This window comes from Pelophylax lessonae, assembly GCF_965119305.1.
Source record: "Pelophylax lessonae genome assembly, chromosome: 4".
Classification (NCBI taxonomy): Eukaryota; Metazoa; Chordata; class Amphibia; order Anura; family Ranidae; genus Pelophylax; species Pelophylax lessonae.
Genome location: NC_138771.1, coordinates 645,284,241 through 645,311,617, shown reverse-complemented (window position 1 = coordinate 645,311,617; position 27,377 = coordinate 645,284,241). Strand labels below are relative to the sequence as shown.

The window sequence follows — 27,377 nt, the reverse complement described above, 5'->3', positions numbered from 1 at the left end:
AGAAGTTGAAGAGATAACGGACAAACATGATACAGACATATTGAGTGCACAGAGAGACATATTGAACCATTCTACACAACTAAGAGATCTCCATAGACATCTGGAAGATCTTGAGAATAGAGGTCACAAGAACAACATTCGAAAAAGAGGCCTCCCGGAATCTATTGAACCTGCTCAATTAACACTGACTGCCCTTACCATATTCAATGACCTATTGGGAAGACCGCCTGACACCCCAATAGAGATTCATCGCCTTCACAGGACACTGCGTCCCAAAGGAAGAAAATCGGACCCTCCCAGGGACATTATTGGTTGTCTAGCACAATTTAAACTAAAGGAAGAAATTCTCCATAATGCTAGGATCAGGGGTCGTATACTATTCCAAGGCTCTGAAATTAAATTATTCCAGGATCTCTCCCCGATTACATTACAGAAACAAAAAGACTTAAGTCCACTACTAAACCTCCTCAGGGATAGAGAAATCCCCTACAAGTGGAAGTTCCCATTTTGCTTGTTTGCTGGTTCCAGAGGACGCTTCGCTTCACTTAGACACCCTGAGGAAACTGTGACGTTCTACAACACTCTGGGCATACCTCTGATTGAAATCCCAGGCTGGTCTCATGTGAACAGACAGCACCCTAACCAACATGTTGAATAAATGGACAATGCATCAAGATGACTCTGCCTTCTTCAGAAGACACAGGCTATCACCTAATTCATCTCCTTCACGAATGTACAGGCACAACCCTGGTCAGGGTAGTGTCCCTTCATCTCCTGCCCACAGGAAACCTCATAGAAATTGATTAGGCTGTTGCATTTCTATCCGTATAGCAACAAGCGCAGAATCCAAAGATTGTAATTAAAATCATCTTGAGTTCTTTTTGACATGTATTGCTTGTGATCAATACTAGCTCCTTGAATACAACCAATACCAAAATTACTAAGAAAGACACCAAGAAAAAAGGGAAGAGGAGGGAGGGGAGGGGAAAGAGGGATGAAAAGAGGGAAAATTGCATATAAGAATAACTATATTCTGTATCTTTATAGGCCTTCTTGAACATACGTACAGACTCATATGTACTCACTGCCCTCTCTTCTTCTTTATTTAGTGAAGGAGAATTCCCCTCCCTGCTAATAATATAATAGGGAGAGACGACGTACCAATTGTGCCTACCTACAATTAGCCTTATCTGTCTTATATTAAACTAAACTAATGCTGACAGGTGCTCCCTCTTTACTCTCTCTCCCAGACATACTGCCACCACTCTTAAGGGGTGAGTACCTCTCAGAGAGAAGTAACATGAACGAGTTTCCTTGCCAGATATGTTATAACAATTAATTGTTCATTTAGATTGCGACATGTCCCACAATATATCCTCGCTAAAGAGTATTGGGGCGCATACTGCCTTCCACTGTAGAGCTTTAGAAATCTATGTCTTCCTTTTTTTTTTATTGTTGTCCCTATTCCAATATATTACCACTAGATGGCGATACTTACCAATCTAAAACCCTAGCAGTCTCACTGGGTTATATTAATGCTGAATTTTCTTACTCACCTGATTCTTTCCTATATACTCAGAGCACAGGTGGAGTCCAGTCTGCACCGGTACTCATCTCGAGGTGTGGGTATGTCTTGACAATTTTGTGGTTCTTGTATGTCTTTAATGGGCATATATATGTTTAATCAGTTTCTGCTGTTTTTTCATGAAGGAAAGTTAACCTCCAGCTCCTCACAAGTTATTTATATTTGACAACCTACAGGTTTATTAGATTGTGCCACTCAGATGTAATACTCTCTAATTTAATATCTATCTTACATAGGATTTATTGCCAAAACCTAGCTCTTTTTGTTTTCAGCACTCATGCTTATACATGACCTCTATTACTCATCCAAATATTAAATTATTGCTTGTGCAGATGGATAGGGACACCTTTGATCCTCTCCACGACTAAAACTCACCTCCTTTAATCCACCATCATCTCTACTGCCTTTTTACCACAACTCCAAACAGCTCCTTTTGTTGTGAGCTGAAATCAACCAGCAACTCCCACCCCTATAGCAGTTAAAAGCGGGACCTTTTTCTGCTGCTGGTTCACATTTACCACCCCCCCCCCCACAAGGGGAGTGCTTATATACTCTTTCTATTCACCCTTATCTTTGTACCCATCTCCATCCTTTCCTACATTCTTCCCTTCACCCACCTGTCCTTTAATACAGCCTTCGTTATGGATATGTCTACACACAAACCTTCCTTCAAAAATCTTAAAATTGTTTCTATCAATGTGAAAGGTTTGAACGTCCCTGTAAAAAGGTCCAAACTAATCCTCTACCTTCACTCACTCAAAGCAGATGTAGTGTTTTTGCAGGAAATACATTTCAAGTCTGACCACGTTCCCAAATGGCACACTAGAGAATTCCTAAAAATGCTCCACGCCATGAACAATCTGGCTAAAACCAAAGGGGCCTCGATTTTAATAGCGAAACATGTTCCCCTCGAGATATCGGACTCCCTGATTGACGAAGGAGGCAGGTATGTGTGCGTCAAAGGAACACTCTGGAAAATTCCTCTGACCCTAGTTAATGTCTGTGCACCCAATACGGCTCAGGCAGGTACTTTCGAGAAATTACTTCAGTCCTCACCTCTTTTCAAGAGGGGTGTATAATTTACGGAGGAGATTTCAACTTAGCTCTCAACCGTGTGGAGGACACGTCCACCGGAATCTCCTCATTCCCATATAAAGCATTGAAGCAGGTCAGGACTCAATTACAGGATCTCACGTTACACAATTCATGGCGCTTACAAAACCCTACAGGTAGAGACTATTCCTTTTTCTCATCCCCACATAACAGGTACTCCAGGTTAGATTACCTATTTATCACACAAAAAGACATCCACCTACTTAACCCTCCTCTTTCTGTTACTATCCATGATGTTAACGGGTCGGTTTTGACCCGTGTCTTAAATCAGCCATAAAATACCCTCTGAACAATTATTTATCATCCAATTTGTTTCTTACCTCTTGGTTACCTTGTTAGGCTTCTTTATCCTTGAAAAGATTGGTTTTAATATTTTTGGTGTGACCCTTAGACCTTTCTTTTGATAGCATACCTCTCATTTTCAAATTTAAAAAATGGTAAAATAAAGTCAGCAACTCTGAAATGTATTGGTCCTATGTTTCTTTACTTTATTTAGAGAAGCAGACAAGCATTCAAAGAGATAGGCCCGTCCCTAACTACAGCTCACACGGTTGAGAGGTGATTGGCTGTCAGTGTTACTAAGCAGAGAGAGTGTTTATGATTTCAGTTTTGGCACTTATTAGTGTCCTATAATCCTATATTATAACTGGGTCAGAATTGACCCTAACACCATAAACGTCTTAATTTTCACCACAGTATTTTATAATTTAGTGAAAAGGATTCTTTTTCTATTACATTGTTTAAATAGAGGTTCCTGACAAAGTAAAAAAATCTTGATGCAATAAACAAATTTATGTGATACTTATAGACATTCAAAACCTGAAAACGGGTCGGTTCCGACCCTAACACAAGAGGAGGGTTAAAAAAACCTCCATTGAGCCAATGTGCATATCGGACCATTGCGCCATTTCAGCCACACTAGCTATACCTCAGGCTCACAAACAGGACAAAATTTGGCGTTTAGACCAATCCATCATCATGCATCCTCAAAATGCGGAAATATTAAAAAAGCAAATCTCAGAATACTTTCTAACAAATGATACCCCTGATGTGGAGACCTCCTCTATATGGGAAGCTCACAAGTGTGTTTTCAGGGGCACTCTCCTAAAAATGGCTGCCCATAGGAAAAAACTGGCCCAAAGAAATCTATCTGAGCTCTTTTCGCAAGCCAAAAAGCTCGAAGATTCACATAAATGCTCGCACGCATTAAAAAATCTTGAAGACCTTGAAAAGGTAAGAGACAAAATCAGAGAAGTGTTCAACACTAAGATCAAGAAATGTTTCATATTATCTCAAAAACTGTTTTACGAATTCAGTAATAAAAGCAATAACTACCTTGCTAGGGCGTTGGCTGCCAAGAGAGCTCAGAACACAATCCATCTCATAGTGGACTCTACTGGCAAAAAAAGACATTCCAATTCTGAAATAGCCCAAGCCTTCACACAATATTTCACATCTCTTTACAATTGCCCCCCCCCCAAACATAAATCGCAATCAATTAGTAATTCCCGAACCGAATATATTAAGGAGTATCTCCATCTCAACAGTTTTAAACCTCTTACTAAACAATAATCCGCCAATATTGATGTTCCATTATCTGCAGATGAATTTAACTTGGCTTTAAAACAAATGAAAACCGGTAAAAGCCCTGGTCCAGACGGCTTTTCCCTGGCATACTACAGAACCTTTGCGGATGCCCTAACACCATTTTGGAAAACATTCAACAGTCTGGATAACCCTAATTCTAAGCACTCCAAACTTCTTGAGGCGCATATCTTGGTTATACCGAAACCAGGAAAAGACCCAACGCAAGTACAAAATTATAGGCAATTTCCTTACTTAATGTAGATGTTAAAATATTCTCAAAAATTTTAGCCAACCGTCTTCTAACGTTTATCCCTTCCCTAGTTGATTCGGACCAAGTCGGTTTTGTGCCTGCCAGGGAAGCTAGGGATAACACACTCAAAGCAGTTAATATACACTACATCCTTTCCTCCACATCTCAAAAAGGCCTGTTGCTGTCACTTGATGCGGAGAAGGCATTTGACAGGTTAGCATGGGACTACTTGGAGGCCGTCCTCAACTCGATAGGTCTGGGTTCCAGATTAATGGCCTTGGTTCTGGCTTTATATCATGGCCCCTCGGCAAGGGTCTGCGTTAATGGCTCCCTGTTTAATGCCTTCACCAGCAGCAATGGAACCCGTCAAGGTTGTCCCCTATCCCCACTTTTATTCATATTGACACTTGAACCTGTCCTTAAAAATATAAGACTAAACCCTGACATAACCGGTGTCTCTTCTGCCACTAACCATTATAAAATTGCAGCATACGCAGATAATGTCTTGCTCTTTCTTTCCAACCCCGTAATCTCACTGCCCAACCTACAAAAGAAACTAAAAATATTTCAGTATATTGCAAATTTTAAAATCAACAGAACTAAATCAGAAGCTCTTAACATATCACTACCTAGCAAAATTGTTGAACAATGTAAACCAGCCTTCCCCTACAAATGGAAACCCGATTCCATCACTTACCTAGGCATCGAAATCCCCACTAATCTGAATGCTATATTTAAGAAAAATTACCTCCCCATATCTCAGACGATATATCAGGACCTCAAGAAATGGAATAAGGCCCATTTCTCCTGGTTCGGCCGAGCTGCAATTGTTAAGATGAACATCCTTCCACGTATTTTGTATCTCCTACAAACACTCCCGATTCGCCTACCACTCCACTTCATTTCTTCTTTGAAGAAAGCTATTAGACTATTCATTTGGCACCATAAAGCGCCACGCGTCAAATTCTCATTACTCTCCAGACCTAAATCCAAAGGGGGCATGGGCATTCCTGATATTTACCTCTACTATCAGGCTTCCCTCCTTTTGTGTATAGCAGATTGGCACACTCAAAAACACAGGAAAGACTGGGTGGAACTAGAAAGCTCCTTCTCATCAATCCCTATCCAATGTATTCCATGGCTTTCGTACTCGGATACACAAGATGCATTAAAAAAACATCCTCTAATTGGCCCTACTATTCTCTGCTTCCATTCCGTAAATGCCAAACATAAACTGATTAAAGAAAATAGCATCCTCACGCCCTTATTAAACAATCCCCAATTCGTTCCGGGTCAATCTTATCACTCTTTACGCTCAGTTCCCAATGATATAGGAATAAGCATTTTCCACCTTTTGCGGAATAGGAAACTTCCCAATTTTGAAGATTTAAAAACAACACTAAACACCCCCTCCCTGACCAGATGGGAATATATCCAGCTACACTATTTCATTACACCTCGATTGAAAAAAAACTCTAACAATTCCTTACTTACTAAATTTGAACAAATATGTGCACTTCAACAGCCTCAACAACCCCTGCTATCTACATTACACTCTCTCCTATGAGAAACATGTCCGAAGCACATGGGTAAATTATCTGATGACTGTTCTGCAGATGTGCAGATTCCCCTCACAGATACACAGTGGGAAAAAAATATTGTGTAACATCCTGAAGGGATCAGTAAATGTCTCTATTCAAGAAAACAATTACAAAATACTTACCAAATGGTATCGCACACCTCTGATACTCAACAAATTTAATAAAAACATACCAGATGAATGTTGGAGGTGCAAGCAATCACATGCTGATTTAAGGCATATTTGGTGGTCCTGCCCTCGTTTACAGCCGTTTTGGAGCACGGTCAGACTATATATTCACAAAGTCACTTCTCTAGATCTGCAACTACACCCAGCACAATTTCTGGTCCACTTTTACTCCAAACTTTACCCTAAATACTACCATATCTCTTCCTATGATCATTCCTATGATCATGATCAATGCCGCCAAATTATGTGTACAGGCGGTCTCCGGGTTACAAACATCCGACTTACAAACGACTCCTACTTACAAACGGAGGAAGACAACAGGAAGTGAGAGGAAATCTACCCCTAGGAAGGGAAATTCACTACTGTAAGAGTTCTCATGGGAAACAGGGGTCTCCATTGAAGCTTTATCACCAATCCTTGTTTCCACAACAACCCAAAATTTTCAAAATCCAATTGTCATAGAGGCATAAAGTGAGGTGAAATCTTCTGAACAGGGGTACAGACAGCAAAACAAATGGTACAAGGGTGTTAACCCTTCCCTATACTATCCAAAAAGCTTAAAAATTATTCTTTAGGCTGGAGCTACATTTAAAAAAATTTACCTGTTTCCGACTTACAAACAAATTCAACTTAAGAACAAACCTACAGTCCCTATCTTTTTTGTAAGCCAGGGACCGCCTGTACAAAGGCTATGGGGCACTTCTAAAACCCCATCCCTTACCTCTTGGTTCTCCCAGATCAATAACATCTTAGAGATGGAAGAGCTCATTTCTACAATTCACGACTCTCCAAACAGATACACTAAAACTTGGGAAGATTGGATCATTTTCAAGCATTTGCAAGAGTACAACCAACTTGTCAACAGAAATGACGAATAAATAACATTATGCTTAGATTTCCTTTCACAGAATTACACCACTTACTCAAAGCAAATCTCCCTTTCCCCCTTCCTTATGGCCTTCCCTTTCCTCCCACCCCCCTCCCCTTCATTTCTTTGCTCTATTTTTTTCTCTCTTTTACCCTTCTCTTCTATCTCTTCTCCTTTCTCTTCTACTGTCCCTTTGCTGGTCACAGGGACCTCTCCTTGAACCCCACTTAGGCTACATCGTATTTTGCAATATAATAAAGCTACCTCCAATACCATTGAATTACTCTTTGTTGTTTGATGAACAGAATATTATTGCATTTATCTGAACTTTATCTTTCACCTTCGGGTATCTACGACATCATACTCTCTGTATAATGTTTGTCAACTGTTTGTTAACCATTATTTTCTTCAATAAACATTTTGGGAAAAAAAAAGAAAGGTTAAAACTCAGCTGGATCTTAACATATTGACAAAAGCTCCTAATAAAATTGAATGTATAAATGTCATATTAAATGCTGTTTTTGTTTTGCCATCCACCAGAATTGTGAGAAATTGAACACAGTAGATTTTCTTATGGTTACAACCTAAATTATTATGTATTTTTATGTTCTCTTACTAGATGGGCTATCACAATAACATAACTTATATTGTACTAACAGGCTTTCCAAATATAAATAGCATAAACATTCTATTTTTCTTGGTATTGTATTTCATTTATTGCATTACTATTTCTGGAAATATTTTTATTGTGGTTTTATTTAATCTGAGTAAATCACTTCAGTCTCCCATGTACCTCTTCATTACCCAACTTTCATTGTGTGATATAATTCTGTCCACAGATATTCTTCCCAACCTTCTTTATATCATCTTACATGATGAATGTACCATGTCTCTTGCTGGATGTATCATCCAGTTTTTCTTCTTTGCCCATGCTGAGGTCTCAGAGTGTTTTCTACCGACTGTGATGTCCTATGACCGGTATTTGGCCATCTGTAAGCCCCTGCATTACAACTCTTTAATGAACCAATCAATTTGCATTAAATCACTGATTATAGTTTGGTTACTAGGTTTTAAAATTGCATTGGCTGATTCGGCACCCTTGCTCACTTTACACTACTGTGGACCAAACATCATTCATCACTACTTCTGTGACTTTGAACCCATACTTGAGCTTTCCTGCTCTGATACTTCATTGGTTCATATTCAGACCTTTGTAGTAGGTTTCATTTTTATCATAACACCTTTTGTGTTAATTGTTATATCATATATCTATATTGTTGTAGCCATCCTCAAAATGAAATCAGTTGCAGGTAGACAAAAGGCCTTCACCACCTGCAGCTCTCACTTGACCGTAGTGTGCATTTTTTATGGGACTATAGTTGCTGTGTATATGTTTCCAACAAAAGGTCAACTAGATATTCTGAACAAGTTCCTCTCTCTCTTTTATACTGTAATGACTCCATTGATTAATCCAATCATATACACATTCAGGAACAAGGACGTTAAAAAAGCTATTGAGAAAATAAAATCATCATTTTTTAAATAAAAATGTCAATGTGATAGAAAGTAAACATAAAAAAAATAAATAATTGATTTTCCCATCCCAGTCTTAGTCCGTAGGGTTCAATATTGAGTTGGCCCATCCTTTGCAGCTATAACAGCTTCAACTCTTCTGGGAAGGCTGTCCACAAGGTTTAGGAGTGTGTCTATGTGAATATTTGACCATTCTTCCAGAAGCACATTTGTAAAGTCAGGCACTGATGTTGGATGAGCAGGCCTGGCTCTCAGTCTCCACTCTAATTCATCCCAAAGGTGTTCTATCGGATTGAGGTCAGGACTCTGTGCAGACCAGTCAAGTTCCTCCACCCCAAACTCACTCATCTATGTCTTTATAGACCTTGCTTTGTGCACTGGTATGCAGTCATGTTGGAACAGGAAGTGGAAATCCCCAAACTGTTCCCACAATTTGGGAGCATGAAATTGCCCAAAATGTCTTGGTATGCTGATGTCTTAAGAGTTCCCTTCACTGGAACTAAGAGGCCAAGCCCAACCCCTGAAAAACCACGCCTTACCATGATTCCCCCCTCAACCAAAAGATTTGGACCAGTGCACAAAGTAAGGTCCATAAAGACATGGATGAGCGAGTTTGGGGTGGAAGAACTTAACTGGGCTGCCCGGAGTCCTGACCTCAACCTAAATAAAAACTTTGGGATGAATTAGAGCGGAGACTGCGAACCAAGCCTTCTCGTCCAATATCAGTGCCTGACCTCCTAAATGCGCTTCTGGAAAAATAGTCAAAAAGTCCCATGGACGCACTCTTAAACCTTGTGGACAGCATTCCCAGAAGAGTTGAAGGTGTTATAGCTGCAAAGGGTGGGCTAACTCAATATTGAACCCTACAGACTAAGACTGGGATGCCATTTATGTGCATGTAAAGGCAGGCGTTCCAATACTTTTGACAATGTAGTGCATATATATATATATATATATATATATATATATATAGCCACACACACACAGGATTTGTGTCATTTTTGTTCCACAAGGGGTACCACGTGGACAATTTCTATACAAGCATGCCACTATTTAGACACTTATACAATCTTGGAATTGGCTCATGTGGCGTCATGTAACATGATCGCCAGGGCTTCCCCAATGACCTGTAAACACCTATTTTAAAAAAGGGTGAGAAATCCTGCTTGAGAAATAATGAATCGCCTGTCTTCCATTCATGCAGAGGGGATGGTCCAAATTTGCACGACAACTGGTGTTGTTGAGAATCCTCTCTGTGTCCACGACTATAACCTTAACATAGGAGGGATGGATTTCAACATCAATATGATAGAGCCATATTTATTTTTCCACAAAGTCAGACACTGGTACAAAAAGTGTATATTTTTTTATTTCAGTTGGCTTTATATATCAGTTTTGAAATTTACAAAGAAACAGGAAGGAGTGGGTCCTTTCTAAAATGTCAGGAAGAAATCATGACAGCCCTTTTGTATCTAAAAGGTGCTGTGGCCCAAACACCAAATCCAGATGCAGTGCGCCTGCTGCATGAGAGACATTTTCCTGAAGTCCTGTCTGGTACCCAAACCCAAAGGCCACCCCAAAGAAGATGTTGTGTCTGCAGCAGAAATGAAATAAGAAGAGACACCTGTTTTTTCTGTCCCTACTGTCCCGGCCAATCTGGTCTCTGCATCAAGGACTACTTCTGTCGTTACCACACACTAGTGGAGTATTAGTATAGAGAACAACACAGCACAGTGCAGGGCATGCAACTAGCTCACAAGGGTCTGTAAAGATGTTAGATAGTCAGGAAACCTGCTATAGCATTTTGAGAGATCCTAAAATCAGATGCTGGAAAGTTAATAGTTATAGTTTTTATAACTTACAAAAAAAAGTAAAAAAAAAATAAAAATGAATCAATAAATAAAAAAGTCAAAAAATAAGTTGTTGTTTTATTGAGTTCCATTGTTACTGTGTTTTATTGTTAACCATTGTTTGCTTCGCAGGAACGCCATTCAGCTGCAGCATCGACCTGACAGTAGCAGGGTGTTCTTTCAGAATACATACATCAGTGCTTGCAGGGCTGCAGGAGGAGATTTCTCATCTGCAGGTAAAAAAGAATGTATATGCCCAAGCATGTAAGGCCTGGGGTGATCAGTGGGTAGATTGCTCCTATGCTTCAGCATATATATTTTTCTTCTATTTGGGCACAGATTTCAATAACAAAAAAAGTTATTTTATTGAGTTAATGTTAAATAAAAGTAAAAAAAAAAAGGAAATAAATAAAAAAGTCAAAAAAGACGTTTTTTTTTTAGTTCCATTGTTACTGTGTTTTAATGCTAACCATTGTTGTTTGCTTTGCATGAACACCATTCAGCTGCAGCACTGATCTGCTTATTCTAACAGCAACAGGCTCTTAGAATACATATGCCAGTGATTGCAGTACTGCAGTAGGAGATAGGAGAAAGGAGTAGGAGAAAATTCTTTGATGTGTGTGATGTGTCATCAGGAAATCACCAATCCATATAAAACCTTTATTCAGCCACCTTAAGAACTGCTGTGAATGTAACGCAAACACTGGAGCACTGGAGCTACTGGGGTGTGAGGAGAGAATTGGGATCTCTGAGCTCTCTGCCTTTCCCAAACAGTGAGCAAATAGGATAAGGTTGGACACAAGATAGCAGGATGCATCCCGCTATGAATCTACATTAAAGCCCCAATTGGGCAGCAAGGACACAATAGTACTTCAGTCTCAACCCACTGAGGTTGAGGTCCCATTACAATAGTATAAGAAAACTGAGGAAACACTGAAAGAAATTTGATAGGGGGCGTGGTAAGTATTTTGCAGATCTCATTGTATTGTCACAAGGTTTTGAAAAAATAAAACAATTAAATAAAAAATACATTTTAAATGTATTTCTTCATTTTCCAAAAACTCGTGGCAACAAATGGGATCTGCAAAATACTCCCCACTGCCTCTTAGCAAATACCTTGGAGTATCTTTCCAGAAAGGGGTCCTTTGGGAGTGCTTTCAACTGTCCTGGCATTTCATAGCCTCCAAAACAGTGATAGGTAGTCAGGAAGTTAAATCAGGAAATAACACTATTTGAAAGCCTGAAGGTGGTCATTGGATTTTGAGCTCCTGTACACGGCGAGGCTGGCAAACATTCTCTCACATGTGCTATCCCCATACTCAGGGGAAGTCATTTGGGGGGTGTTTGAACTGTCCTGGCATTGTATGCCCAACATTTGAAGCTTTTGCCACACATTATATATTTTTTAAAACATTGTGTCACGGTTCTCGCAATGCCTTACAGACAGCCAGGCATTAGGGATGATCGAACTTTTGAAAAGTTTGGTTCGACCAGAACACCCGAATTTCCTGAAAGTTCGGTTTGGATTCCCGAACCCCATTGATATCAATGGGACCCGAACCTCAGGAATCAAAAAACACAATTTTGAAACCCTAAAACCTAATAAATGCCCTAAAAAGTGCCTAGGGTTCTGGGTCATGCCCCAGGGACTATGAATCAGGCAAAAAAAAGTTCTTAAAAAGTGTCGTTTTTTATAGAGAGCCAATTATTGAAAGAATTATTGAAAAAAAAATAGATTTCTTTGGATTTAGTGTCTGGGGGGTCTAAAAAGCATACCTGTGAAGTTTCAGCTCTGTAGCATGTCCAGAACCAGAATTATAGCATGCCAAACCTTCAAAAATGACTTTTTTGCTTAACCGCGCCTTTTTCTTTTGCTCCTAATAAAACAGATGTGTGTGACGCCTTTTGCAGTGGACTTAACGCTTACAACAAGAACAGGCTTTAACTTGTCACTGAGGCTTTAAGTCCACTGCAAAAGGCTTTGCTACTCTGCGTCACACACATCTGCTTTATTTAGCGACAACTTTGGGTCACATAGCAGTGTGCGTCTTGCAGATGATTTTCACATCGCACAGTTGATAAAACCTCAGTAGGGACGGATTGCACCTAAATGGGGTAGGTGCAGCCGTACTGGGTGAGAGGATGGCCAAAAAGTTAGAGGGGCTTTTAAACTAGGGAATGGGGGGGAGGGTACAGATGTAGAATTAGCCAGTGGAAAGCAAGTTTCAGAGGGCAGAAATGGGGGCATTAGCGGTAGGGTGTTCGGAGCTCCTATACCCAGGGTGGGTACAGGGAAAAATCAAGAGAGCAGCCTAAAAACATCAAATGAGGATAAATGTAACAGATCAAAATTACGAGGTTTGTATACCAATGCCAGAAGCATCTTGGCCAACAAGATGGGAGAGCTGGAGCTGCTGATGTTTGAGGAGGACTTTTGTGGGGATAACTGAGACTTGGTTTGACAGCTCTCATGACTGGATGGCGACCATTCAGGGGTATTCCCTTTATTACAGGGATAGAGAGGGTAAAAAAGGGGGAGGGGTATGTCTGTATATTAAGAACAGTATACAGGTAAATATGAGGGATGATATTAATAATGGAGCTAAGGACGAGGCAGAATCCCTATGGGTAGAGCTTCAAAGGGAAGGCACGGTGGGGAAGGTAATATTGGGCGTATGCTATAGGCCCCCCAACCAGAGGGAGAAGGGTAAGGCGGACCTCATGTTACAGATAGGATTGGCAGCAAGGATGGGAAATGTCATTATAATGGGGGACTTTAATTATCCGGATATAGACTGGGCAGAAGGAACCGCGCACTCAGCCAAGGCTCGGCAGTTCCTAAATGTTTTGCAGGACAATTTCATGGGTCAGATGGTGAATGCACCGACAAGAAACAATGCGGTACTTGACCTACTAATTACCAACAATACAGACCTGCTCACGGATATAGAAATACGGGAAAACTTAGGGAACAGTGACCATAGGTCAATTGGTTTCAGTATTAATTACAGTAATAGGAAACACAAGGGTAATATAAGGACACTGAATTTCAAAAGAGCCAATTTCCCTAAACTGCGCTCGCTGCTAGAAAATATCAAATGGGATAGAACCCTGGGAACAAAAAACACGGAGGAAAAATGGGAGTGCTTCAAGAGCATACTTAACAAGGGGGTGGGCCAGTGCATTCCACAGGGCAATAAATTTAAAAGAGCAAAACTAAGCCCTGGGTGGCTAAACTCCAACATAAAAATGTATATTAGAGCTAAAGAAAAGGCCTTCAAAAAATACAAGACTGAGGGGTCATTGGCAGCATTTAAGCACTACAAAGAGTGTAATAAGAAATGTAAAGACGAAATCAGGGCGGCTAAAACAGAACACGAGAGACATATAGCGGAGGAGAGTAAAAAGAACCCCAAGAAGTTCTTTAAGTATATAAACAGTAGGAAAGTGAGGCCAGAGCACATTGGCCCCATAAAAGATGATAAAGGAAAAATGGCCACTGAGGACAGAGAAAAGGCGGAAGTGTTAAATAATTTCTTTTCTTCAGTCTTCACAAAGGAATCGGGGGGCTACACGAACCTTGCTTGTAAGGCCGAACTAAATAATACACCCCAGGAAGTGCCGCCATGGCTAACAGAGGATAGACTTAGAGCTAAACTAGAGAAACTTAACATAAATAAATCCCCGGGACCGGATGGCTTGCACCCGAGGGTACTTAATGAGCTCAGCCAGGTGATTGCCAGACCATTATTCTTGATCTTTAAGGATAGTTTACAGATGGGTATGGTGCCAGCTGATTGGAAAAAAGCCAACGTGGTACCAATATTTAAAAAGGGGCCAAGATATATCCCGGGTAACTATAGGCCGGTCAGCCTAACATCAGTAGTCTGCAAAATTTTGGAGGGGATGTTAAGGGACCACATACAAGACTTTAGTAATGAAAACGGTATTATTAGTAGTAAAAAAATCGTTTGTGCCAAACCAATCTATTAACCTTCTACGATGAAGTGAGCTGCCACCTAGATAAAGGAAAGCCTGTGGATGTGGTGTATCTGGACTTTGCAAAGGCCTTTGACACCGTTCCCCACAAACGCTTACTGTACAAACTAAGGAAGGTAGGTATGGACCATAAGATGAGTACCTGGATAGAGAACTGGCTCCAGGGGAGAGTACAGAGGGTGGTGATTAATGGGGAGTACTCGGATTGGGTGGGTGTGGAAAGTGGGGTCCCCCAGGGTTCTGTCCTGGGACCAATCCTGTTTAATTTATTCATAAATGATCTGGAGGAGGGGATATCGAGTACAATCTCAGTATTTGCAGATGATACTAAATTAGGCATGCCAATATCTTCTATGCAGGATGTGGAAACCTTGCAAGCGGACCTGAACAAAATAACGGGGTGGGCAACTACATGGCAGATGAGATTTAATGTTGAAAAATGTAAAGTAATGCACTTGGGGGCCAGAAATCAGAAAGCAAGCTACTCACTAGGGGGGGAACCTCTGGGTGAGTCTAGGATGGAAAAGGACTTGGGGGTACTGGTAGACAACAGGCTTGGCAGTGGCATGCAATGCCAATCCGCCGCAAGCAAAGCCAACAGAATACTGGGTTGTATAAAAAAGGGGATTCACTCCAGAAATAAAGAGATTATTCTCCCGCTCTACAAGACTCTGGTCCGGCCACATCTGGAGTATGCTGTCCAGTTCTGGGCACCGGTCCTCAGGAAGGATGTACTGGAACTGGAGAAAGTCCAGAGAAGGGCAACAAAAATAATTAGGTTAATGGAGGACATCAGCTATGAGGAAAGACTACAAGCACTGAACTTATTCTCTCTGGAGAAGAGACGATTGAGGGGGGATATGATATCAATGTACAAATACTGTACTGGCGACCCGAGCATAAGGAACAAACTATTCAGAGAAAGGGAATACAATAAGACACGTGGCCACTCACTAAAACTTGAGGAAAGGCGGTTTAACATTAAAGTGCGTAAGGGGTTCTTCACTGTAAGAGCGGTAAGGATGTGGAATTCTCTTCCACAAGCAGTCGTATTAGCAGGGAGCATTGATAGTTTCAAAAAACTATTAGATGGACACCTTAAAGACCACAACATACAGGGGTATACAATGTACGGTTAAAAGCAAACACACACACATCATAGGTTGAACTGGATGGACTGATGTCTTTTTTCAACCTCACTAACTATGTAACTATGTAACTATGTAAGTGACAACTATACATAAATTAAAATTCATCACAAAAAAAAACAGATTATTTTTCTTAGAATTTCAGTAGCGCAGGGATGGTGTTACCCTCCTTTCATAAAGTGAAAATAAATAAAGTGTATAAATTGCATAAATAATCCAGAACATCCAACTAAGCAAGAACAGAGTCCTTCAAAAGTCAAAAGTCGTTGTTATGTAGTGTAGTGTTTACTGCGGTTAAGCAAAAAAGTCATTTTTTAAGGTTTGGCATGCTATAATTCTGGTTCTGGACATGCTACAGAGCCGAAACTTCACAGGTATGCTTTTTAGACCCCCCCAGACACTAAATCTAAAGAAATCTATTTTTTTTTTCAATAATTTTTTCAATAATTGGCTCTCTATCAAAAACAACACTTTTTAAGAACTTTTTTTTGCCTGATTCATAGTCCCTGGGGCATGACCCAGAACCCTAGGCACTTTTTAGGGCATTTATTAGGTTTTAGGGCTTCCAAATGGTGTTTTTTGATTCCTGAAGTTCGGGTCCCATTGATATCAATGGAGTTCGGGAATCCGAACCGAACTTTCAGGAAATTCGGGTGTTCTGGTCGAACCGAACTTTTCAAAAGTTCGATCATCCCTAATGTCTGGCTGTCTGCCTTTTGCAGTGGACTTAACGCTTACAACAAGAACAGCCGTTAAGTTGTCACTGAGGCTTTGGCAACTCTGCGTGGTGAAATTCACGTGCAAAACACACACTGCTATGCGACCCAAAGTTGTCGCTAAATACAGCAGATGTGTGTATCGCTGAAATGTATTTTGCACAATAGCTGACTAGCAAGCACGTATACCTGCTGTAGATATATCAGCAGTGCATCGTGCTCACTGTGTATCCCTACAAAAACTAGATTATTGAATCAAACTATAGTGGTATATAGTACCCTAACTACACTGCATATCCCTTTCCTCACACTAAAAGGACAGCTCCATACAGCAAAAGATAATTTCTAACTGACACTGTCCTTTAATTAATTTTTTTTTTCTAACTCAAACAGCAACTAACTACACTGACAACTTTCTAACTACACTGACAATCTTTCTGTAAGCTGACTGCTCTTCTGCTGATATGGAGCTTTACAAGCAATCGGCTATGCAGCAACATTGTTTAACACAGCAGGAGAAACGCAAATGCTTCCATTCTCTTCCAAAGTCTCTGTATTACAGTGTGTAATGTTCCGGTACCTTTGGTACCCTAAATTACACTTTCCACAAGTGTATGCGCCCTACCATTTACTTTTGGAAAGGTGCGCATACACCTTTAAGACTGGAGCTGTCATCACTCAGCGCCGGACTAGATGGCTATTTAAGGCGTCGGTTCTCACTCACATGTGTTCGTTCAAACACCCTTACTTAGATGCTAACCTTGCTTGAAGCTTTCATGCTTGCAAGCTTACTTCGCTGACGGAACCTCGCTGCGCTGATCCCTTTATCCCGCTACTGGATCATCCGCCTCTCCTGAACCACCCTTCGGCTGTATCGCTAATAGTGCTAAGTACCCCGCAGGGGAATTCTCTATAAACTTATACTAAGCTTACACTATCTAGCTCTGCATAGTAAAGACTGTTTATTACATCTGAATAAACTAGATTGCTAGCTCTTGAGACTACTGCTACTTTTCTGCACTGGGTTGATCTCTTTTGTATGTCCACCTGCTATTCTATCATCTGCTATCATACAACATTGCTAAACCTTCCTGCATCCATCTGCTACTGTCTCACCTTCAAGTGTCTATCACCTATCACCTCCACTCAACCTATCCCTCAACCTTCATCATTGTGTTACCACATACATAAAGTCATTCTAGGAACCAGCTTGCTAATTGTGTGTATTTACTGGCTGAAATAAGACCTTCCACACATGATGAGTCATTGAGGTTGGGAATGGTATCTCAGCATATCTCTTACATGACTACTGACGTGGAACTATTTCTGCAGCTGAAAATCCACACCATATAAGAAACGCAGGAGCATTACACAGTGCTAGAGGTTAGGCGGGGCTATGTTATATACTGGGGTGTGTATTCACTCCTGATTGGCCTCTGGTCCCCGTAGTCACTCCAATCACATTCCTAGCAGACTCCTGCCCCCTCATTGGCTTTTACTGACGTTTCTGGGCCAATCACGGGCTTTTAAAGCCCACTTCCTGTCCCATTGCATTTGGGGCAGTTCGGGTGACTGAATTCCGAACTTTTACAGCAAAAAGTTCGGAATTCGGCCGAATTTTGAACACCCAATGTTCGGGTCGAACCAATGGTCGACCCGAACCGTTCGATCACCCCTACCAGGCATGGCCGCCGTTAAGTACCTGACATGGGATTTGAACCTGGGTGCTTTAACATTCTATCCTGTTATCCTACCTCTGAGCACACTACAGCTCATATGGATCCAGCCCTGTTAATCTGGTATTGCCCGCAGCACTAGGGGGCTGGACATTACCTGTGTATACTCCTGTGTCTCATTGTCCACCTGAAGCTAATTGCTCATTTAAGCAAGCTATAAAACACTGCCTCTCGCTTATAGTGTCAGTTCATTGCTGATCTTTGTTCCAGATAGTTCCTGTTTGACAGATGCTGTTCCTGTGTTCCTGTTTCCTTAGTGTGTGTTCCAGACTGACTCCGGCTTCCATCCTTACCTTCGCTCCTTGTTGTTCCTGCGACCTTATCTTCCTCTCATCTCCTGATCCTTATCCAGATTTGTGTCATCCAGTGACTACAGTTATTCCTGGACTTCCCTTCCCATTATATTCCTGCCGGTCCAGCTTATTGGAGCACCTTCCCTGCCAAGCCCCCGTGCACAGATTCACAGCCCAGGTGGCTTTCTTACCTGGTCACCTTGGACTGTGTATATCTGCAAGGGTGAGCATACATATCTGCGTTACCAACTCCAAAAAAGGTAAGCATTGTGACATAATGAACTCACCATATGGAGTCCGCAGAGATGTGCAAGCAGCTCACCCAGCAGGTGTCCAGCCTGGCCCAGACTGTGGCTGAATTGCAGCAAGAAGTGCTGATACCTAAAGGCACAGTACGCCCAGCCCTGGAACCTGCACATCCAGAACCCTATGTTCTGTTACCTGACAGATTTGATGGTTCCCGTTCCTCATTTACAACCTTCCGGATGAATTGTGAGCTCCTGTTTGTCCTTAAGCCCATTACCTATTACAGTGACTTTATCAAGGTTCATTCCGCTATTAATCTGCTTTCCAGAAGGATGAAGACATGGGCATACCAGATGCTGCAGGAGAAAAGTCCTATCTTGGACAATTGGGAGTCATTTATAACTACTATGGACTCTCAGTGTCTTACCTCCCAGAAAGCTACTTCCAAGCCTGCTCCTGGTTCCCGCAGACCTTGAGTACCTAGAGAAAAAGCAAACCCATACGAATATGACTCTGCCTGGTCACGGTACAAGCCTGCCTGCACCAGCCGGCCTTGTCACCCTGACACTACTCCAATATGCCTTGATCCTCCAGAGATTAAAGAGGAGCCCATGGAAATCGGCGCCGCGCGCACCAGGCTGTCTTCCAAAGAAAGAGACCATAGGAGAAACAGTGGCCTTTGTTTCTATTGTGGAGAGAGGGGATATTTTATCACATTTTGCCCAACTCGTACATCCAGGCCTAAGGCTCTCCCAGTGGATACCATGCAGATCCGTTCTGTCTTCCCAGAAAAACAGCCTGGAAACTGCCAAGGTTGCTGCCAGCCCTGTCCCCGTTCTGTGTCTAAAAAGGACACCCAGACTATGGCAATCGTTGAAACCAATAGCCCTGTGGAAGTCCCTCCTCCAGCTCCAGTAACGTCTGTACCTCTTTCCAAAGAAACTCCTGTTCTAGCAAGCACCTTCATTACTTCCTGCCCTGACAACGAAGTTCTTTCACCTGACTGCACATATGCTTCTAATGGCACTGTGGTACGTAAGGATGACCTGAAGTTGTTTGAGGAAGTATTAAAAGCTGCAAATGCCTATCCTGAATAAGACCTCTGCAAAGAACCTGTTCCTGTCCGGAGGGTGTCTTTAAAGGAGGGGTACTGTCACGGTTCTCGCCATGCCTTACAGACAGCCAGGCATGGCTGCCGTTAAGTACCTGACATGGAATTTGAACCTGGGTACTTTAACATCCTGTCCTGTTAGCCTACCTCTGAGCCACACTTCAGCTCATATGGATCCAGTCCTGTTAATCTGGTATTGCCTGCAGCACTAGGGGGCTGGACTTTACCTTTGTATACTCCTGTCTCTCATTGTCCACCTGAAGCTAATTGCTTATTTAAGCAAGCTATAAAACATTGCCTCTCACTTAGAGCAGTGTCAGTTCATTGCTGATCTTTGTTCCAGATAGTTCCTGTTTGACAGACGTTGTTCCTGTGTTCCTGTTTCCTGAGTGTGTGTTCCAGACTGACTCCGGCTTCCATTCTTACCTTCGTTCCTTGTTGTTCCTGCGACCTTATCTTCTTCTCATCTCCTGATCCTTATCCGGACTCGTGTCATCCAGTGACTACAGTTATTCCTGAACTTCCCTTCCCATTGTATTCCATCCGATCCAGCTTATTGGAGCACCTTCCCTGCCAAGCCTCCATGCACAGATTCACAGCCCAGGTGGCTTTGTTACCTGGTCACCTTGGACTGTGGATTAGGGTTGAGTGAACCCGAACTGTATTGTTCATGTTCGTACCGGACTTTTGGGTTTTCGGTACCCGGACCCGAACATTTCATTGTATGTTCGGGTACTGTCCGTTGTTCGGTAATGTTATTTTAATGTTTTGGCGTGGTTTTAATGGCACGCTTTCAACAGCCAATCAGCAAGCGTTTAACTAGTGTGCCCTAGAAGCCATCACAGCCATGTCTAGTATTGGCATGGCTGTGATAGGCCAGTGCAGCATGTGACCCAGACTCTATATAAGCTGGAGTCACACAGCGCCGCGCATCACTCTGCTAATACTACTGTAAGGAGAGGTTCCTGACTGCTGCTGCTGAGGGACATTGAGGACTTTACTATAGGGCGAGGCTGGAGAGATTGCTTGTAGGGAAAGCATAGGAGGAACAATCTGCTTTATCATACAGTGATCTACATTGATTTGATTTTGTGGGGTACAGTGAACAATGTATTTGCCAGGAGGGAGAGATAGGAGTTTACTGTAGGGCCAGGCTGGAGAGATTGCTTTTAGGGAAAGCATAGATAGGAACAATCTGCTTTAATCAGACAGCGATCTACATTGATTGTATTGTGTTAGGGTGCAGTAGAACGATCTTTATGCCCTGAACTGAGCCAAGTGAGGAGGAGAAGGGAGAAACAAAAAAATGTTATCAGTCTGTTAGGTGTGCGGTGCTGCACATTTCATGCAACCTCAGTGCATATGTGTGTGCTTAATCTGCATTGAAAAAAGAAAAAAACATTTTTTCCTTCACTTTAAAGACTGTATGTCAGACAGACATTGCTTTTCTAACCTCCTATTCAAAAAGCACCAATGTGAGGGGAAAATTATTATTTTACAGTATTTAGGGTAAAAAAAATTTTTTTCAGATTTTCATTCAAATGTTTTTTTTTTTTTTTTTAATTCAATAGCCGAACAGAACAACAATATTCAACCATGTCTGTTAGGCGTGCAGTGCTGCACATTTCATGCAACCTCAGTGCATATGTGTCTGCTTAATCTGCATTTAAAAAAGAAAAAAAAAAATTCCTTCATATTTAACTTTAAAGACTGTACGTCAGACAGACATTGCTTTTCTAACCTCCTCTTCAAAAAGCACCAATGTGGGGGGGAAATAATTATTTTACTGTATTTAGGGTAAAAAAAATATTTTTCAGTTTTTTATTCATACATTACAGTGAGATACACCCATTGCATACTGTTCTATTGCGCCATGCAATAAAAAAAAACTATTTAGGGGACAAAAGAGTTTATTGCTGCCCTGTTCGCATATGTTACAGTGAGATACACCCATTGCATACTGTTCTATTGTGCCGTGCAATATAAAAAACTATTTAGGGGACAAAAGAGTTTATTGCTGCCCTGTCCGCATATGTTATAGTGAGATACACCCATTGCATACTGTTCTATTGTGCCGTGCAATAAAAAAAAATATTTAGGGGACAAAAGAGTTTATTGCTGCCCTGTTCGCATATGTTACAGTGAGATACACCCATTGCATACTGTTCTATTGTGCCGTGCAATATAAAAAACTATTTAGGGGACAAAAGAGTTTATTGCTGCCCTGTCCACATATGTTACAGTGACATACACTCATTGCATACCGTTCTATTGCGCCTTGCAATAAAAAAACAATTTAGGGGACAAAAAAAGTTGATTGCGGCCCTGTCTGCATATGTTACAGTGAGATACACCCATTGCATACTATTGTATTGCGCCTTGCAATAAAAAAACTTTTGGGGAGAAAAAAAGTTGATTGCGGCCCTGTCTGCATATGTTACAGTGACATACACCCATTGCGTACTGTTGTATTGCGCCTTGCAATAAAAAAACGATTTAGGGGACCCAAAAAGTTGATTGCGGCCCTGTCTGCATATATAACAGTGAGATACACCAATTGCGTACTGTTGCATTGCGCCTTGCAATAAAAAAACTATTTAGGGGACCGAAAAAGTTGATTGCGGCCCTGTCTGCATATGTTACAGTGAGATACACACATTGCGTACTGTTGAATTGCGCCTTGCAATAAAAAAAACTATTTAGGGGACAAAAAAAGTTGATTGCGGCCCTGTCTGCATATGTTACAGTGACATATACCCAATTGCGTACTGTTGTATTGCGCCGTGCAATAAAAAAACTATTTAGGGGACAAAGAAAGTTTATTGCGGCCATGTCCGCATATGTTACAGTGACATACACCCATTGCGTACTGTTAAATTGCGCCTTGCAATAAAAAAAAACTATTTAGGGGACAGAAAGATATTACATTGCGGCTTAGTCTGTATCTGTACGTGTGAGATACACTCGTTGGATACTGTTGTTCTAGTCCGCTATTCAATAAACACCCATTTAGGGAAAAAATATTAAATTGCGGCCTAGTCTGTATCTGTACGTGTGAGATACACCAGTTGTATAATGTTGTTCTAGTCCACTATTCAATAAACACCCATTTTGGGAAAAATATTAAATTGCGGCCTAGTCTGTATCTGTACGTGTGAGATACACCTGTTGTATACTGTTGTTCTAAAAAACAAAACACAGAGCGCTACGAAGACCTCCAGCATATGAAGGGTGGATGAACAGAACTAATAAGCAGCTGAATCCAGGGAGGGGGGGGGGAGGGGGGGGGGAGGGAAAAAAAAAAACAAAAAAAAAAAAAAACACAGGCAATAAAAAAGGTTGTAGCTGCAAATAGACATAGGCATAAAATGGTACCATACAATAGGGGACAATGGGATACCATAAATAGGTTGATGATCCTAAAAGGGATAAAGTCCGTGGGCACTGAGCTGCTCTTCCACAGATGAGGAGGAAGAATCTGTATAGACAAAAAGAAGAGGGGAGAAGCGCTCTAAGTGCAGACAATTTATTGCAGATAACAAGGCAGGTGATATACACTCACTAGACATGAAGACTGAAAAGCTGTATGTGTCAAAGCAATCCTGCAGCCATCCTCTGGAGGGTGTCCTCTGGTCACAGGAAGCCGTATGCAGTACTGTCACTGGCGGTGGGAGGGAAGAAAGCCGGCTGTCTCCCACAACATCAGCGGTGAGCGGTCAAGCGGCTCGGATCTGCGGTTCCGTGTTGCGAGTGATGGATGGAGGCACTCTCACCCACAGGGATGGTGGGATCTGTCCGATGTGTTACGGCATGCACGACGCGTTTCTGAGCATACGCGGGGTCCTCTGCACCCGGCGCGCTCTTTCATCAGGTGCTAGAGTGCCGTAGTCTCTGTGGGGCTTTATGTAGTGCTGAACAAGAGGATAATTAGGCACAGCTGAAGTAAGGGGAGGGCAACCGCCCACAGCACTGAGCAAAAACCTAACCAATCAAACATTTTTGTAGCAATGGGAGAGATTAAAAACAACTTAGAAGTGGAGTGTGATCGGTCGGCTGCCCTTAAATACACATGTATGTGGGCTAGACAACCGCTTATCACAGTGATAGCAAACAATTAGGCAATACAAAACATATAATAAATGTAAAATAGGGGTAAGCCTGGGTTCATCAAGGCTTATGAAGAACATGTAAAAACGTTCCAGGTTTAAAATGATACAATTATAAAAATAAAAAAGTTAATAAAAAGCTAATGCATAATACCTATACAGGCTGTGGTATGGAGAAACATATAAGCAAATGAAACAATAAAAGGAGGAAGGGGGAGGGGGGGGAGTAAAAAAGCCTTATATATTGGATAAGAAAATGGAGGATGGATATAACCCATATATAGGTGTACATATGTATATCCTAATAATTATATTTTCTGTATAAAGGATTTTTATATGGATTACCAACTACGGTACCACATGTATGATATATAGGGGAATAAGCCTTCTGATTGCTCAGTAGGTAAACCTTATAAAGTTTGTATAAAAGATTTATATACCAGAACCAGGGCCAAAGTGTATACATTAAAAAATCATCTGATATGATGTGATGAAAAAATAATAAATAAAGACCAACAGAAAACCCTGATAATGATTATAAAATAGTGTGCACGTCTAATTCTTCATTTAACCCTCGAGGAGCGAGAACATCTAACGTATAGATCCAGAAAGTCTCTCGCATACATAATTTGGAAAATCGTTCTCCCTCCGGCAAGTCTTTGGGAATCGATTCGATAACCCAAATTTTTAGTCCCTCAGTGGATTTTCCGTGGACTTCTGAAAAATGTCGAGGGACACTATGAAGGTCACATCCACCTTCAATAAGACGGCGATGTTTGCCGAATCGTTGTCTGACTGGTCTGATGGTTCGACCTACATAGAGCAACTGGCAGGGACATATCAGACAATACACCACATAGTCTGTGGAACAGTTGAAAAAATTGTCCAAGATATAGGTTTTGTCGTTATGTGTAAAGTTCTTTTGGCCATGTTGCACAAAACTACACATTTTGCATAACTTTTTACGGCAGGCATACATGCCTTTCAGGGGGATCATCCATGAGGGATGATTAGTGGCCTTGATGTTCTTTAATTTGCTGGGTGCTATTTTGTTTTTCAAGGTGGTAGCCCTCCTATAAGTCACTTTTGGCTTGTCCAAAATGACCGAGTTCAAGTGGGGGTCTTGTTTTAGGATATCCCAGTGTTTTGATAGAATTTTTTCCATTTTTCTATACTGACAATGGAACTTAGTGACAAAACGAACAGGATGATATTCGCTCTTGGCCCTAGAACTAGGATGTTTCCCTGGAAGATAGGCCTCATAGGCTGAGTTTACCAAATCATCAGGGTAGCCCTTCTCTGAGAATTTTTTCTTTAAGTGTTTACTTTGAGTTAGATAATCTCCATCTCTGGTACAGTTCTGTCGAAGTCGACAGAACTGGCCTTTTGGTATATTTTTCGTCCATTGGGGGTGATGGCAACTCTTATAATGGAGATATGAATTACCTCCCGTGGGTTTGATATAATTTTTGGCATGTATCTGATGTAGCTCATGTCCCAATTCCAGATCTAAAAAAGGCATAGAATCTGGATGTGAGACTGACGTGAACGATAGACCCAAAGAGTTGTTATTGCAGTGGCTGACAAAACCGTCAATCTGGGATGCGGAACCATCCCAGATGACGATAATGTCGTCAATATACCGCCCAAAAAAAACGATGTGTTGAGCAAATGGATTATTCTGCCAAATGTATCTAAGTTCCCAATAGCCCATGGTCAGATTCGCATATGAAGGAGCAAAGTTAGCTCCCATGGCTGTGCCATTTATCTGCAGATAAAACGTGTCCTCAAACTGAAACTAGTTGTGGGTTAGGCAGAAATGTGTCGCCTCCAAAATAAGAGAAACTTGGTCATGATGTAGGGAAGAATCTAGTAGGAGAAAATGTTGTAATGCTTGTAAGCCTATACTATGGGGGATAGATGTATACAAGGAGCTAACATCTAAAGATAGCCACGAGTAACTATCTTCCCATCTATATGGCGTAATCTGCTCCAATAGGTGGCCCGAGTCTCGTATGTACGATTGCAGACTTTGGGCCAAGGGCTGTAAAAAGACATCAATAAACTGTGAGAGGCCACTAGTGACGCTATTCTTTGCTGCAACGATAGGTCTCCCTGGGGGATGAAGGGGGTCTTTATGAACCTTTGGCAGGTGGTAGAAATATGGAGTATTATAATACTCCTTTTTCAAAAAGGCCGCCTCATCCTTATTAATCACTTTTTTGGATAGTGCAGAACCTACCAGTTGTTCGACCTCAATTTTATATATGGGCAATGGGTCTTTTGAGAGCCTCAAGTATGTTTTTTGGTCACTTAATAGTCGAAGGGCTTCGTTCACGTAATCAGTTTTATTCTGTAGGACAATGCCCCCACCTTTGTCTGCAGATTTAATAATAAGATCAGGGTTATCAGAGAATCTCTTAAGGGCCTGGGATTTGCCATGATGGAGATTAAGGTGGGAGTATTTGCTCTGTTTTGATGTATCTGAACACATGGCTTGCAGGTCAGCAAAGACTGTCCTATAATAAGTTTCTAGGTACGGGCCTTTTGAGCGTGTGGGGTAAAACACGGATTTAGGCCGTAAGTCCATATGGGTATAGTGTGGCGACTCCGGGAGATGCTGAGTATATAACAGTATATCAGGGTCCAGATCGTCATCCTCACAGGGATCATAAGTGCTAAAGGGACTGCCAGGAAAAATCTCATCAGTTGGGGTAGGGGCATTGGTGTCTACATTGTCAGTGAGGGAGCTGGTATCAGCCTGTTTGGCCTTTATATTGAAATAACGCTTCAATGTAAGGTTGCGTATAAACTTATTTAAATCACGAAATAGTAAAAAGGAGTTAGGGAAGGAGGTAGGGGCAAAACTTAGGCCTTTATGTAATAAGGACATATCATCCTGATTTAACTGGACGGAGGAAAGATTAAAAATCTTTATAGTCTCCGTTGTTTGGAGTTTATTTTTGGTAATTCGTTTACCTCCTCTACATCCTCGTCTATAATTTTTCTTTTTTTCTTTCTGGTATTGGTCAGTGGGCCCTCCTCTAAAAAAGACACCGGAGGAGGGACCATTGTAGAGGGAACCGTGTCAAGTTCATTGATCATGACAGGAAAAGATATATTTTGGCTCAAGCCAAGTGACTTTGGTGTTACTGGTATCTGACTGGCTATAGGGGGACTAATGAACTCTTCCCGGTTGGCGGGTAAGTTTGGGAGGGTCTGAACCGACGTGGGGACAGATGACTTACCAGCGGTAACTCGGGCGTTGGTGGTACTGGAAAGTCTATTTTTAGTAATATTATTATAGGTGGCAGAAATGCTCTCAATCTTACTAACTTTACCTATATCTGTCTTGGTTTTGTTTTTATTTTTATTTTTATTATTACACTTATTAGAATGGTTAGGTGGAATTCTGGTTGGACAACTAGAGGGAATATTACTCTTATTATGTTGGTCAAAGAGTCTATC

At 41.4% G+C, this 27,377-nt stretch overlaps 1 protein-coding gene across 1 annotated transcript; it reads left to right on the top strand.

Moving 5' to 3' along the window:
- Positions 1–7,958: 7,958 nt before the first annotated feature.
- On the top strand, positions 7,959–8,717 carry LOC309552985 (olfactory receptor 2W1-like; the record flags this gene model as incomplete). The annotated part of the gene is made up of 1 exon (XM_082253890.1): positions 7,959–8,717. The coding sequence occupies one exon, from the start codon at positions 7,959–7,961 to the stop codon at positions 8,715–8,717; it is 759 nt and encodes a 252-aa protein (XP_082110016.1).
- Between the last annotated feature and the right edge of the window lie 18,660 nt (positions 8,718–27,377).